The sequence below is a fragment of the Halichoeres trimaculatus genome, unplaced genomic scaffold (assembly GCF_033239565.1).
Source record: "Halichoeres trimaculatus isolate MK-OKI-2021-1 unplaced genomic scaffold, fHalTri1.1 fHalTri1_scaffold_8, whole genome shotgun sequence".
Classification (NCBI taxonomy): domain Eukaryota; kingdom Metazoa; phylum Chordata; class Actinopteri; order Labriformes; family Labridae; genus Halichoeres; species Halichoeres trimaculatus.
In genome coordinates this window covers 23844183-23859093 of record NW_027437186.1, presented here as the reverse complement: position 1 = coordinate 23859093, position 14911 = coordinate 23844183, and the positions used below count along the sequence as shown (strand labels likewise).

General features: G+C 41.6%; 2 protein-coding genes and 1 long non-coding RNA gene across 3 annotated transcripts in view; all 3 read right to left on the bottom strand.

Annotated features, from left to right (window-relative positions):
- Positions 1–14911, bottom strand: part of LOC141794646 (uncharacterized) — a 100256-nt gene that overhangs the window by 64064 nt on the left and 21281 nt on the right. The window lies entirely within an intron of this gene.
- On the bottom strand, positions 4212–6376 carry hmx2 (H6 family homeobox 2). Its single transcript, XM_074676211.1, has 2 exons — positions 5888–6376; positions 4212–5173 (listed from the first exon to the last, which is right to left on the bottom strand). Exons 1-2 carry the CDS (start codon positions 6156–6158, stop codon positions 4626–4628), a joined length of 819 nt encoding a protein of 272 aa, XP_074532312.1. The 5' UTR covers positions 6159–6376; the 3' UTR covers positions 4212–4625.
- hmx3a (H6 family homeobox 3a) lies at positions 11923–14657 on the bottom strand. The gene is made up of 2 exons (XM_074675902.1): positions 14262–14657; positions 11923–13423 (listed from the first exon to the last, which is right to left on the bottom strand). The coding sequence occupies exons 1-2, from the start codon at positions 14548–14550 to the stop codon at positions 12801–12803; spliced, it is 912 nt and encodes a 303-aa protein (XP_074532003.1). The 5' UTR covers positions 14551–14657; the 3' UTR covers positions 11923–12800.

Sequence of the window (14911 nt, the reverse complement as noted above, 5' to 3'; positions counted from 1 at the left end):
GGAAGGGGGAAAGCTGGAGTGCATACATCATATTTCTGTGGTTTGAAAACTTACAGTTTGACATTCAAGCTATGGCCTATTTATTTATCATCTGAAAGATAAAGGAAAAGACTTTAGGGGTCTGCTCCACTGAATATATTGGCACAGTTACTTAGCAGGTGTCTTTTAAGCCACAGTTATAAGTTTGATTTAATAAACTGGTTCACATCTTTTCTCAATGATAATCTTATTTGTCTCTAAAATTATATGACATTATAATTGAGGAGCTGTTTTGGGAATCTATATCTGTTTTTGCTGCAGTGTTACTCAGAAAGAGTCCCATTAATATATAACTGTTCCTTTTCTTAAGCCCTAATACTGAGCACCCTTAACATGGACCATGTGTTCCAGAAATAAACATCCTATAAAGTAAATAAGACAGAACACAAAACATACAGCCATCTCTCTCAGTCAGTGAATCCAATAATTTGAAGGAGCCGAGAAAGCAAACTTAACAGTTCTAATGCTCCAGCCGAGAAACTTAATTTTCCAATTTGCAGGAAGACAAGATGGCAGGAAACAAGCCAATTTGCCACGTGTGCAGCACACACAACAAACCCCAGCCTCGCTCCCTGGGCCTCATGAGAGGTAATTATCCCTAAAAAAGAATGCCATGCTGTATTAAGATGTAGCCGCATCAAAACGAGGGAGACAGCCTCATTACAAGTAATTATGAGGGAATTAGAAACATCATTTAACTAAACGAGCAAATAATGTCCAGGATATTGAAGAAGCTGCCTGCACTTCTGCCGACTGCTGCAAGTCCCATTACAAAAATTGTAGGTCTTTAATAGAATAATGACATGCTTTATCTTGTGAGAGGGTCTCAGAGCAGAGGGAAGGGCTGAAGGGAGGAGAGAGAAAGAAGGGGGAGGATGTGAAAACAACTGTTGCAGAGTCCTCCATTCTCAGTGTGGTCTCACTCTTGAGTGTGTAGCATAAGGCCTTCAAGATAATCTCCTATTATCCTTACAAATACAAAATGGAGAGCAGAGAATTGTATCTCACATCCATTATTGTGTCAAAGGTAATACTAATGGACTTATCTCTGGAGTAAAAGCCGAGTTCTCTCCAAGCACTGCAGCCTGTAATAGTTTGATGCATATTGGACTGAGAATAGCACTTCAGAACAGGCAGTTCAAGAAATGGTTGGTAATTTAACAATGAAGCATAATGCTTCTGCTATTTAAGGCCTTATCAGGATTTTTGGTTAAATATTGTTTCTTAAGGTGTTAACTTGGAGGTGGAGAGGCTTTCATTGGGGTTCAAATAGCAGAGCTGCTTGTATCTGACATGGAGTTTTAAATCTTACAATAAAATGTGTCATGTTGGTTCAATCAATTCTTATGCAAACTTGAGGCTATTTTTATTAAAAACCTGAAATATTCCAATAGTATAACTGCCAGTTTTAGCAACCATGGTTTAACTATTCTCTGCTTTGTTGCATTTCCCTTCTGCTCTTTTCCTGTTATTCCCCTTCTGTTAAAAAGAACGGGTAGAACATTGGGGAGAAAAAGAAGAAAGGGGGGGGGGGGGGGGGGCAAACACAATTTCCCTTCAGCTCCTTCATTTCCAGTTGATATAAACCAGAATCATGAAAAATCACTTCTGGTCCGAGCTCTCCTTTTTAACCATTAACCCATAAATACAGAAGCTGGTTAAAGCCAGTGGATGACAGGGCCTGCCTCAAAAACCTTGTTACACTGCCCTCAAATTCATTTAGGGAGCAAACAGATCTTGAGAGTTGTCTGGCTTAATGCATCGCGATCGCTTTTAAAACTCTTGTCTTGAGGCAGACCTCAGGCTGTGCATCTGCTTGTGGTGTAATACTTCATAATGTTCCTGCTGTAATATGAAGCCACACATTGCCTCTTTAAATCAAACAGCTGTGGGGGAGGCTGCTGAAAAGCCCCAATCCAAATAAAAGATGAAGGATGTATTGCAGAAAAAAAGGGGTGTTAATATTTTAAATAAAGTCGTGTTGCTGCAGCCTGTTTAAATTTAATAGCGTCCTTATTAAGTTAGTTTTGATCCACATCTTTTTATCGTAAGAAGTAAAAGAAGCAATACCCGGATGTTTTAGTGCAATTCATTATGATCCTGTAAATATGCTCAAAAAACTACCCCGGGAATCAATTTGCCGGCTGCTCTCTGTCTTTGCTTCTCCCTTGCTTTCGTGTGTGTGTGTGTGTGTGTGTGTGTGTGTGTGCGTAGCCCACAGTTTCCATTACTCCCATCATAAATTATAGCACAGAGTGAATTACACTTGCTTTTCACCTTAGCAGGCAGGTTTGATGAATCCTAAGGCACAACACATCATCTCAACAAATCTTCATCACCATGCCAGTCGCTGTCTCTTTGCAGTTTAAACCACTTCAAATCATTTTCATTGCCCTGCTATTAAAATTTGTAATTCACACCTGCCATTGCAGTGATACATAGTTACATCGAAACCCCCTCTTCTTCCTCCCCACTTCCACCTATTCCTCTCTTTCACTTTCTCTCTCTTTTGCTCCTTGTTGCATCCTCACACATCTCCTTCTTTCTCTCTCTGTCTCCCTGTCTTATAAATCAAACATCCTCAGGTGACAGGTCATGCAGATTTCCCACAAGTCACTGGGGTGCAAACATCCATCCAAAGCGTGAGGCATTGCCTTCACAGCTGATGACATAATGACCACTTGGAAACTAATAAACAGCTTCATTCAACCAAAGCTATTGCTCCTTTTCATAAGCGTTGCACTCTCCCATCCCTCTCCCTCTCTCTATCTGTCACAAATTCATCCTCCTGCACCTCACCTCTTCTCTGCCGGTGCCGGAGTTACCCATAAATCACTGCTGTTGTCTAACGCTATCCATTTTCCCAGAAACACAGGGCGGCTGTTGCAGAAATTGGGTCAGGCATAATCTGCAGGGCAGCAGAGCCTGGCTCGTCATGATTCTGCTAGGTAATGTAGCCATTAGCACAGAAAGGGAGAGACAGAGAGGGAGAGATAGAAGGAGTTGGTGGTGGAGGTGGAGGAGGGGGGTCCCTTTTACATGATGTGACACCCAAGGAAAGCCTGCAAATGACACGGTTTTATCGCTCCCCATCAACCACGGGACATTTGTGTGTGTTTGTGTGTGTGCTGAGGAGTGAATGAGAGTGTGTGATTTTGCTCAGCTCATTTTTTTCAGTCTTTGCAATTATTGAATTGTTTTGAAAAGTGAACCAAAGCAATGCGATCAGACTTTGAAAGACAGATTTGCTGAAACTCCAAGTTAGTCCTCAAACTATGGACCACACAATTTATTTTTTTTCACACATGGAGTAAAGAAACTAGTTTGGATTGATGAAGGTCTAAAAAGTTTGGCATTAAGCCTCTTTATCATGTTTTTACCTACAAGACCAGATTCTACCTATATTTCAATAAGAGATCCATCCTGAAGTTTTTGTTAGCTTGTGCTAGTGTGCATCTCTTTTCCTTCATGTAATGCTCTTTTTAACTTCTCAGTCACTTCTGTATGTATCAGTTTGAGTTTGAACCCCTTGATTTAAATCAGACCAATCAAGCGAGCACTGTTTATGGATTAAAAATGAATCTCAAGGTCTAACTTTTAAGTCTTTGCATAATAAAAGACACTTCATAAAATGGGTAAATTTATGACATTTTCCTTCTGCAGAAATGTGCTGGGCTTAAAAATACAGCTGTCAATAGACTCACAGCCTCATATTTCTTACAATATAATCATAGAGAAATAAAATTTGAAGTAGAAAATGGGTCAGACAACAGCAGTGTAAACTAGGGTATTAACAGTAATATTTTATATTTTAAAAGAAACTGTCTTATGGATCTTTGTATTCCTTTAAGTCATGATTAGAGCACAGGTGCTCTAAAATTTGAACAAACAAAACACACCAGATAAAAAGAAACACAGCTTTAAAGAGCACAGGGATTATAATTCTAGATTATCATGACAGGATAAATTAGTTGTTTTACATTTTTGCTCTTCAAGGGACAAGATATTTCAGGCAACCTAGCTGGACTGAAACATGCGCTTCGGTTCTGTATGAAAATGTTCTCTGGCAATACAAGAACAACAACAAAAAAACAAACAAAAAAAAACATAAAATGAAACCAAACAAGCCCAATTTTCACTGAAATAGAAAATTTATTGAATGATGAGGTTATTATTGGAGGTCTAAATTACAATAGAAAGGATGATATTTTCCCTTGAACTTAATATTTTTCCGTCAAGTGAAATAAAATGACTGATGCTTTGCAGTGTGTCTGACAAACCTATATGAATAAAAAACCTGTGTAAAAGTGTTTCGTGGAGCCCATGTGATATGACTAAACTCCTTTACAGTTAAGGGAGGAGAGGAGAAATTAAAGTACAAAACTTATTATCATTAATTATACACATGGTGTATTTTATACATTTAGGGAAGCTTGATTGCTTTTTTGTGAGACATACAGTTGCTGCATAATAAGAATTTTCTCAACAAATAAAGTATACAATTATTATACAGCGGTTATGTGGAGACACTTAAGAGGATGTTTGTTTTTACGTGGACTGCAGTGGTGAACATACAGTAGAGTCATTCAGTACTCAATCTTGTTATACAGGTTATATAAAGGTAATGCTGGCAGGTTGCTTCCCGGGTAATACAGGGGTGTCGGAAAGGCGATAGACCGGGGAACTGGAACACGCAGTAAGGAGTTATCTCTGAAAACCAGCGGCATCCCCACGAGTGTCTGTGCGGAGGCGTGGGCCATGTTAGCCGCCTCCAGTTCGGCTGATAGCTGCCGTTTCCATTTGTTCCTCCTGTTCTGAAACCACGTCTTGACCTGAGTCTCCGTCAGTTGCAGGCTGGACGCTAAGCAGGCCCGTTCCGAGCTGCTCAGGTAGCGCTTCATGTCGAAGGTGGACTCCAACTGGTACACCTGACTCCGGGAGAAAACTGTGCGCGTCTTCTTCTTGGCTGAGTTGCCCTGCTTGTCCGCACCTTCTGTCTGTCTCTCCTCGGACAGAGGTGACATTTGGTGGCACGGTCTCTCGCGCTCCTCCTTGTAATCCTGCAGCAGAGGCTGTGGCAGGTGCGGCCGCCGCGCGAGCCCGTCATTTCCAGAAAGGAGTCCTTTGGAGGGACCTGAGCGCGAGCCGGAAAAGAAGAACGTGATATTAGCATACCAGTTAAAACAAACGTGTTTCAGTTCACTTTGTGTCACCCCACTGCGCACAATTCTGTCACTTTTTCGACATGCTCAGTTTAAGAGTTCGTCAAGAGTGAACCCTGACTTTCTACTGGTGACTTTTTAAATAAACAATTCAGCACGAGTATGCTCGCTGTAGTACAGTAAGCTATTAATTAAATCTCGCTCTATTTAACGCCCAATTGACGGCGTGTAGTGCAGCCATTTTAGAAACATGTTTCATCAATTAGCAGGCTCAATTAAATTTGAAACGAGAGGAAAGACAGGAGGCTAATTATTCGACCTTCCACTCTTCTGCTGCTGCTGCAATGATAGTGTGCACATGATGGAACAAGTGGGAGTGGATGGGCTGCGTATGAGTGTAACAGTCACAGACACAAGCTAATGAAATGTGAGCTGAAGTACTAACAAAAACATCAGACAGCCTGGCCTGGTTATTATTTATTTTTGCTTTTTTGTTATTATATATTTTTTTAAATTTAAGAAAAGACAAGAAAATAATTCCATCTAGTTGATTGCAATGTTTTAAAAAAAATAATGATTAATATATATATATATATTTGTCACTGAATAATGATTATAATAATCATCGTAATATTGATAATAATGATGACAAAAAACAACGATAATAAACCTTGACCTAAACCTACCTAGGCAGAAGTTGTGGGCTTGGTGTTGGCTGCAGGGCTCGCTGTGACCCGTGTCGGAGCAGAAGCAGTCCGCTGAGTCCTCCCCGCCGCTGCACTCCTCCTCGGATGACACGGACAGTGACCGCCTCCTCGGAGGTGCCGGTGGCCCCTTGGAGAGCTCTTTGGTTCCGGAGCGCGGCGCATCGGACGGCGTGCCCAAAATGGACTGGATAGTGAAGCTGGAAATCGGGCCCGACGAGCACTTGCTCCCGCTGTCGTCTGCGCTACTCATTCTCGCTTCATAACAGTATTGAAGTATTGACTGAATCTGTCTCTCCCTTTGTATTCCGTTATTGCTTCCGACACGACTCGTGCGTAAAAACACGGAAGCGTATTTTGCCTTCTGTTCTTTGTCTCTCTCCTAGTCTGTTTAATTGTGAAGTTTCAACATTAAAGGAGTTGAAGGTGTTTTTTCTACAGCTCGGGGAACATGAGTGTATTCCTGGTCCTCCTCCTCACGCTCTGGATCAGAAGCAGCAAGGTTGCGTTGCTTCATTTGCATGTAGGTAAGCTTCTCGTGGGCCAATCACAGGCGCAGACTGAAGCCCGGAAATTTCAAACTCCTGTCAAGGTTTTGAGATGAGAGGAGGAGAGCGAGAGAGTGCGCTCATTCCTGCATTCAGATGCACTTAGAGCAATTAGTACAATTTAATTGATTAGATGATGCGGCGTATAAAACAAACAAATATAAGTTTGTATTTCAATTTGTCTTGATTACATCAAAACTTTCCGTGTAATTTTTAATTGCTACAATTTATAATATCCTACTTTTAGAAGATGAGACGATACATTAAAATGAAGTTTGTGGGTTTCTTTGCATTGTATTGGCATTATGGTATGTGACTTACATATGCCATAACATGAACAAGGACTGATAGCTTTGAAAACACATTTTCTAATGTGATTAATGATAGATTTACACTGTGTCTATAATCCATCATAGGAACAGTAAAAGCGGGAGCATGGTAAACTGAGGATGACCCCACGCCAAACAGCCGTCATGTCGTCTTCTTTCTGTGTGCATGCTAAATTGTTCAGGGTGAGTGACGGTGACACCCGCACAGCCTTGGAACTAATACACAGTCCTAACTCATTTTTCCTGAAAATAATAAACTCATTCCGCGTCCATTATCTGCGATTAAGAATTAATTTGATCATTACTGAGCTAATCTGCCTCGTGATGACCGCGCGTGGAGTGGAGGCCGGCTAATTGATTGACTAATTGATTGGAGGTGGTGGGGGCTGAGTATGGAGCGCGCACGCGTGTCTCTGTACGTGTGTGTTGTAAGAGAAGAGAACCACCCTCCTCCCATCTTCACCACCCATGCTGTGTGTGTGTGTGTGTGTGTGTGTGTGTGTGTGTGTGTGTGTGTGTGTGTGTGTGTGTGTGTGTGTGTGTGTGTGTGTGTGTGTGTGTGTGTGTGTGTGTGTGTGTGTGTCTGAGGGACAGCTGCGGGGCTCGAGCCGGCATGTCCGGGCACATTATCCCTCTTTTACTGCTTTGTAAGGGAGCCCCAGACACATTACAAATGGTCAGCTTTAATCATCATGTCAGCGCCCTTCCCGGTAGCCATACAACCTGCATTTGGTGTGAAGAAAATGGGCTTAAACAGGCTGAAAACAACGCGTACGAACCCTGATGATGTTGGAGAAGGTGGTCATGATGATTAGGAGGATGGTGGCAGCTTGTGTCGTCATCATAGAGGCCAGACAGAAGCATCTGGATTCACGCGTAAATATCGTCAACGTGGCAGCGGGGCCAGCAGCTGCTTAACGATCTTAACAAAACGCTTACGCCGGGGAGGCTTTGCTGAAGGGGGGGCAAATATATGAGGGCAGCCGGGGCCGGGTGCTGGATTTATGGTGCTTACACATAAGGCGTGAAATCTGCAATGACAGTTAAATGGGTTTATTTTATATGCCGTTCTTCTCAAACAAAGACCTTTGTGTCAGTGTGGCCGCCTGCGTCACTTTCAGACGACTTTAGCAAAGTGAGATGAGTTCATCACAGAGATAGTGGACAGAGCAGGCTGCTGTTGTGTATCACTGAATGAATTACACGCGCATTTTTTGTCAAAGGTGGTGTCACACTCTGGGAAGTGTAGTTTTTCTATTAGTATGGATATGTTCATCTTTTAGGCGTGTTTCTGCGTTTCAAAGAGCTCCAGTGAGGCCCAAAACAGCCTGAAACTGCAAGGCGCGCGGGCCTAAGCTCGTGCTCTATCACAATGATAGGTGGTGTATGGCTGCCCTACCGCAATAACAGAACAAGATCTTTAGCAGGAGAGAAAGGTCTGAGAAAGACAGATGAAGTTATGAGGCGCTTTGATCTGGGAATCAAGCTTCGATAAATATTAAACAAAGAGCCCTTTACACGTGTGTATTATGATGTATGGTGTGTCCAACTCTAGAATAAGGAAATTACCGGAGAAAATGATATCAATAAATTTTCTAAGTATAAACGTTGATTATGTTTCGATTTTCATTCAAGAAAGCGGGGCCTGCTCTTTTTTCAGGAGGCGTTTGTGTGAGAGAGAGAAAGTGTGTGTGAAAAAGAGAGAGAAATCGAGAGAGAGAGAGAGAGAGTTGTAAACGCAAGCAGAGCGCACGAGCCCTGGAGGTGTACAATTTATGTAATCTGAGTGTGGAAATGAACTGGGTAATTTATTGGAAAACACAAAGTCAGGAAGATTGGATCAGTACAGCCTATCCAAAGGCTCCTATCCATCAAGTTCCAATTAACAACCTAACCATTGAGTTTTAATGGCTTTCCAATCTACTGCCCTGATAGACTCATCAATTCCTCGGGGAGAAATTAAGAAAATCGACCGCCCCTCGGCGTTTCACTGTCATTCTTCACAGCAACTATATGTCAAATTAAAAACACAATTAAAATTTAAACTGTTCCAATCAGACGGTGCCCCGCAACCTATGTTTCACTTAATAGAACTTTGATGAAAATCTGATGCTCTGCATTCAATCAGCAAAGCAAATGGGATGGCTTTAACACAAGATTTCCCCCTCCAAAGAGGTGTCAAAAGAGTAGTTGGAGCACACGAGCTTGTGTTGAACGCGTCACACATAAAGGGATACGAGGATGCCAGGATGTTTCAAGTCTGGCGTGTGTGGGTTATGTTAATCCACTAACAGTTTGTGTCTGTAGCAGAACGCGCTTTCAAGGAGTTTCTGGTGGAACTCATAAACACACAGCCCTTCTTTTCCCACATTTTGGTCAGAGGAATGAAAAAGTGAAGAGAAGACAAACTTAACAAATTCTACGTTCTCTGACAACCTGAATTGAAACATCACGGATACCTAACTTTTTTTATAACGGGAAACCTTTTGATAAACCTCAAAGGACCTCAGAAAACCAGAATTTGTTCTTCAAACTTGTTCCATGCAATAAACCTCAAACTGTGCTTTAATCTTTAAGTCCCACTATAACAAACTAAACCACACATGCTAACCGAAGAGAAAAGGCCAGTGTTGGGAAAGGTGGGCAGGCCACTTGTGTTTCCAAACTGGCACTAAAACCTATGATAGGGCTTCAAATTACCCATTCAGCTCTCCATTTTAATGTAATACTCTGAGCGCAGTCCCCGGTCACGTCCGTTTGCCCCCGTTCCTGCAAATGTACTTTATCTGATTTTTGGCCCCGCTCCCTTCCCTCCTTTACATAAAGATGTCGCACAAATGGAAATTATCGAGTGGTAATTTTTTCAATTTATGCGCGCAAATCAAGGTCATACGCCGGGGCTGAATCGGCGCGTGAACGTTGCTCTTACTTGACGCGATATGATGCAGACGTTTACGGATCGATATGTGCCAGAGGAATAATGCCATACCAATCTATTAATTTGCAGTAATGGGGCCGCGTTGAGTGTGCGCGGTAGGTACACGTCAATACTTGGGTGATCTGACGATATTTGAATGAACCCTTTGTCTCTTGATGAGGTCATCATGGAGTTTATTGCTGAAGGATTCATTCCCAATAACTGCAGATGAAAACAGAAAATGACCTTTCAGGAAAACCGTGCACGGGATGGAAGAAGCACGTGTCTACATCGCTGATGCTCACTCAGATTCTCATAAGTTGTGTTTTAAATTTTAACACTTTTCACCAATGATATGTTCATGCTTGGACAATCTAGATGCTTTACACAGTGTTATCTGATTCCTTTTTGCAGCCTATAAACTGAAATCTCACTGAACCCTATGCTAAAAGAGAACATAAAGAAACGGCTAGACATCCTTTCAACTGTCACGCACCTGAAGTCCATGATCAGATCATATTATGAATTCCTCACAAGATGCTTTGAGATAAATAAATAAATAAATCAATAAATCAATAAATAAATAAATAAAAACTCTTTTAATAAAGAAAAAAATGTATTTACTGATTGTTTAATATCGAATTTCTTGACGACACTCACAGACTTTTCCACACTTTAGCTGCACTTAATGTGAACACGGAACATCTAGTTTTGTATGGGGAAAAAATAAATTAGACAAAATTGAATGTAAAATTACAACTATTTAACATCCAGGCTAAGGCTCGGAGTCAGCCAACAAACTGTCACGTTACACGTTTCTCCCCTTGAACGCAACAAAGACAAATCAACATCGACACTGCCTTGGACAGCCTGTGTGATTTAAAGTGGACTTTTAGTGCAACTGTCTTTGATCATCTCAACGTGCATGTTTTCTTGTTTATGTTGGACCTTAAGGCTATTTAATTTTTTTTCTCCAACTCAGCCTAATTGTTACAATATAGAAAAAAATGTACATTTAAAATTTGCATTTATGTCACTCTTCCTTTATCCAGCTGTTTCATTGACTAAATTTCATTCTGAAATTTTCATGCTCTTGATAAGACAGTGTAACCACGTGCGCACTGACACCTGTGGGGACATATGTGATACAAAGTGCCAGGTAAATTATTTAACTTTAAAGTGCAATGTTACACCTTTCTGTGTTTTCCGCATCAAGACGAGAGACGTTTTAGCTCTACAGATCTATGCAGGCTTTAACACCGGAGCTAATCTGAGATATGCTGGAAGGCTGTAGGAAACCCTTGGAGAGGGGTTATGCTGTTTGAATATAACGTTTTTTCAACCTTATATTACGCACAAGTCAGAATAAGTGATAATGTAAATATCTGTTGTCAAATAGACTTTGATTGAATAAAGAAAAAAGAAACAGAAAATTAAGTCGTGTCCACGTTTTTTCTGAATAAAGCTAGACTAGGACCTTGACTCTCCAAATGAAAAAATAAAACATAAAACAACAAAAAAAATGTGTTAGATTGTAAAAGCATTGAGGTGGAGATACAAGCCATAGATCCTGACACCAGACTCATAATACATGCCCCCCCCACCCCCAAACACACATGCGCACGCGCGCGCGCACGCACACAGCAGGCCGAGAAAAGGGGAGAGAAAATGGTAAAAGACAGCAGCTCACACTCAGAAAGTAATGTCCTCCTCTGAATACATTACCCACCATTTTGGCAAGATGGTGCCAATTACGCATCTAATTGACCGAGCCACTTTTTATGTAAAACAACGTTTTTTAAAGTGAATAACACTAAGATGATTACAGAGACCCACCTGCTCAAGCTACAAGTGTGTGTGTGTGTGTGTGTGTGTGTGTGTGTGTGTGTGTGTGTGTGTGTGTGTGTAGTGTAGTGTAGTGTAGTGTAGTGTAGTGTAGTGTAGTGTATGTGTGTTATCAGAACATTAAATTGGTCTGTGTTGTACTTTATAAAATATTTGAGTCTCTTGGCGCACCAAATTAGTTTAAATCTTTGATGCTGTAGTAATAAAAATGAGTATGCTAATTATAAAAAGATTTGATGTGATAATTGATGTGACTTACGTTTTGTACTCCATGAATCGATATACAAGCCGTACAAAATTATCCTAAAAAGTGAGGAATATTCTCCTTTTATTTCACAACATAGTTCAGCATTACAATATCAAAACGTTGTTTTTTTTCTGTACAAAGGAGAAGCCGAAGATAGTCCCGCCCTTCCCTGTGTCTCATTAAATATATACATTTACAGATTTTTACACCAGTGTTTCGTCGACATTTTTTCCTGTTCAATAACACAAAGAAGATTCGGACGCACTGGAGCTCACGCTTGTGCTTGAAGGACGCGTCCATGGAGAAAGAACAAGAGTGAGAGTCACTAAAACTAAACATAAAGCTACAGAATTATTTTACAGTCCAGAGTATCTTGATTGTCCGCAGTTACGCGCTTTTAAAAAAACAATAAAATAAAATAAAATAAAATAAAATAATATAAAATAATATAAAATAAAACAAGGCTCATCAATAAAAAATTAACGTGAGAGGATGAAAAAAAGTTTCTGGTTTTGTGGATTCATTTCTTCACAGCTCACTGACAGTGTGTCGCGCATGAAAATGGGAAATAAGTAAAAAAAAAAAAAAAAAAAAAAAAAAATTCATGGTAAATTTTAAGCAGGCACGCGCCTTTCAGCCGTAAAATTTTGTAAACAAACTTTTTTTCTTCACCTGCAGCCGAGAAACCGTCATGTCATGCTGTAAAACCAAGGGGGTAGAAAAGACACTCATCAGGCAGTGTAGTCAGATTAACTCCTGAGGTGACACAACATAATAATAATAATAATAATAATAATAATAATAATAATAATAATAATAATAATAATAATAATAAACATGGGATCTGAGCCGTCGTATATGTGTAAACGACACCCTCATAGGAAATTACATATTTCCCATAATGAAGGTCCATGTAGGCCTGACACTGTCTTCTTTTTTCTTCATTAAGTCAGTCATAGAAAAATATTTTGTCTTTTTTAAAAGATGAGTTGCTTTTGCCCAGCTCTCCTCAAACAGGTCTGAGCAGCGGGACGGATGTGACGATTGGATGGGAGTAATAGACGCCCGGGTGCGGGAAGGTGAGCAGTGGCTGGCTCGCGGGCACGTTCGCGCTGGAGCCTCCGCTCTCAGAGGCCGAGTTCTCGTGGTAGAGGATGGGCACTCTGACTATCCTCTGCGCCGCCGCGTGGCTCAGATTAGCGGCCTCCAGTTCAGCTGCCAGCTGCCGTTTCCACTTGTTCCTCCTGTTCTGGAACCAGATCTTCACCTGCGTCTCCGTCAGGTGCAGGGACGCGGCCAGGCCGGCGCGCTCCGAGCTGCTCAGGTAGCGCTTCATGTCGAAGGTGGACTCCAGCTGGAACACCTGGCTCCGGGAGAAAACTGTGCGCGTCTTCTTCTTGCGACACGGCTTCTTGTCGTCGTCCCTCTTCTTCCACTCCTCCAGGTCGTCTTTTTTGGCCTCCTCCGTGTCGCTCTCCTCCAAGATGATCTCGTCTCCGCTTTTGTTATTGGTGTGGTCATCGTCCTCCTCGTCGTCTTTGGCGTCTGGTTCGGATTTCAGTACAAGCTCCGGAGAGTCTCTGTCCGTGCCCGAGGTTGGAGAGGAGTCTCTGGCTCCTGGTTTTTCAATCGCTGGAAGAAAAACAGGGAAAGTGAGCATAAACACAGGGGCCTTCTGTTAACGATTTTTTTTTATTTGTACTAAGACAACCAAAAGGTCATAAAGTGTCTATAAAATAAAAGTAGTTATCTGATAATCGAGCAAGACATGGCTGACATCAAGTATTGAAATGAATTCAGTATTTCATTTTGACTCTTATACACCTGAATCAGCCATAAAAAATAATGTTGTTTTTTTTACTTAAAAATACCATCGTTGCACTATCAATCTTTATATTTTAACATTTATTAAAATTCTCTTTCTAACTTAGCAACAACGCTTAATGCTGACATTCATGTCGACGTGTGTTAAACCCCACATGAATAAATCAGAGGAACAGGCAGGTAAAGACGCTGTCAGTGACCGAGCCTCTTGGGTAACACGTTCATACTGAGCGCCAATAGACAAATCAAAAGCACGCTGCGCATCGTCACCCTCATCCTATGATTTGATGATGTCTACTTCATTTTATGCTCAGTGTGTCACTTTATTGATCTATTATCCCGCGTCGTGGCATAACAAAATAGGCCTACATAAAGAGGACAAGGCTCCAAATCACTGTGCACCCCGTATCATTATTCCAGCTCACCAAAACGCACAAAACACTCAGTTTTATGATTATTATTATCGGAGAGGAGGTGCAATGACAAGGAAGTGTGACAAAACGCAAAAGGGACACCTTCCTGGAAGATGTGACATTGGAAAATAAAGTTTCCCATTCTATTTCAATTATTCAAAACTTCCGCTACAACATGTAAAATACAGGCTACAAGTGTTTGAATCTAATGTTTTTGTTTCTACAAGTCTTACCTTCAGTTCTATGCAGGTGGGCGGATGCGCCGAGGGTGTAAGGGTACCACCACGCCGAGGTGCGCTCCAGGTAGTGAGCTGGTAGACTGAACCTCTGTGTGGGTAGGTCGAAGCGTGGAAAGTTGAAGTCCGCAACCTGGGAAAGAGAAAATCCTCCCTCCAAGGCCGCCTTGGTAGCAGCGAGCACGGGTTTAGGTTTGGACGGTTTGCTGTCACAGTTGAGCAGGTTCTTGATGAAGAAAGGAGAGTCCTTGGCCGGAGCGCAGGTCTCTTGCGTTGTCTCTGGCATCGCTGTGGTCTGAACGCGGAGGACCACGGAAGCAAAAACAAAAAGAGGGGCGGAAAAACAAGGCTGACTTACAGGCTGTGGATATCCTGCCAGTGAGGAATCCCTGTTTTAGTCTTCTCTGTGGTTTTACGTGGAGGCTCGATTTCACACCTGGAGAGCGCGTCAAAACACGCGTCCTTCTAGGCTAGAAAAATAATCAAACAAAATGTTTGTGCGGCAAAAAGGTGCGAAAAATCACGGAGATGTGTCATTCCGGGTATTTTCGTCAAAACGCAAACCGTGTCCACAGTGTCAGTCAGTCTCGCGTCTGATGCTAATGATGAAATAAAAATGTCATCCAAGTTAAATGCGGAAAGTATAG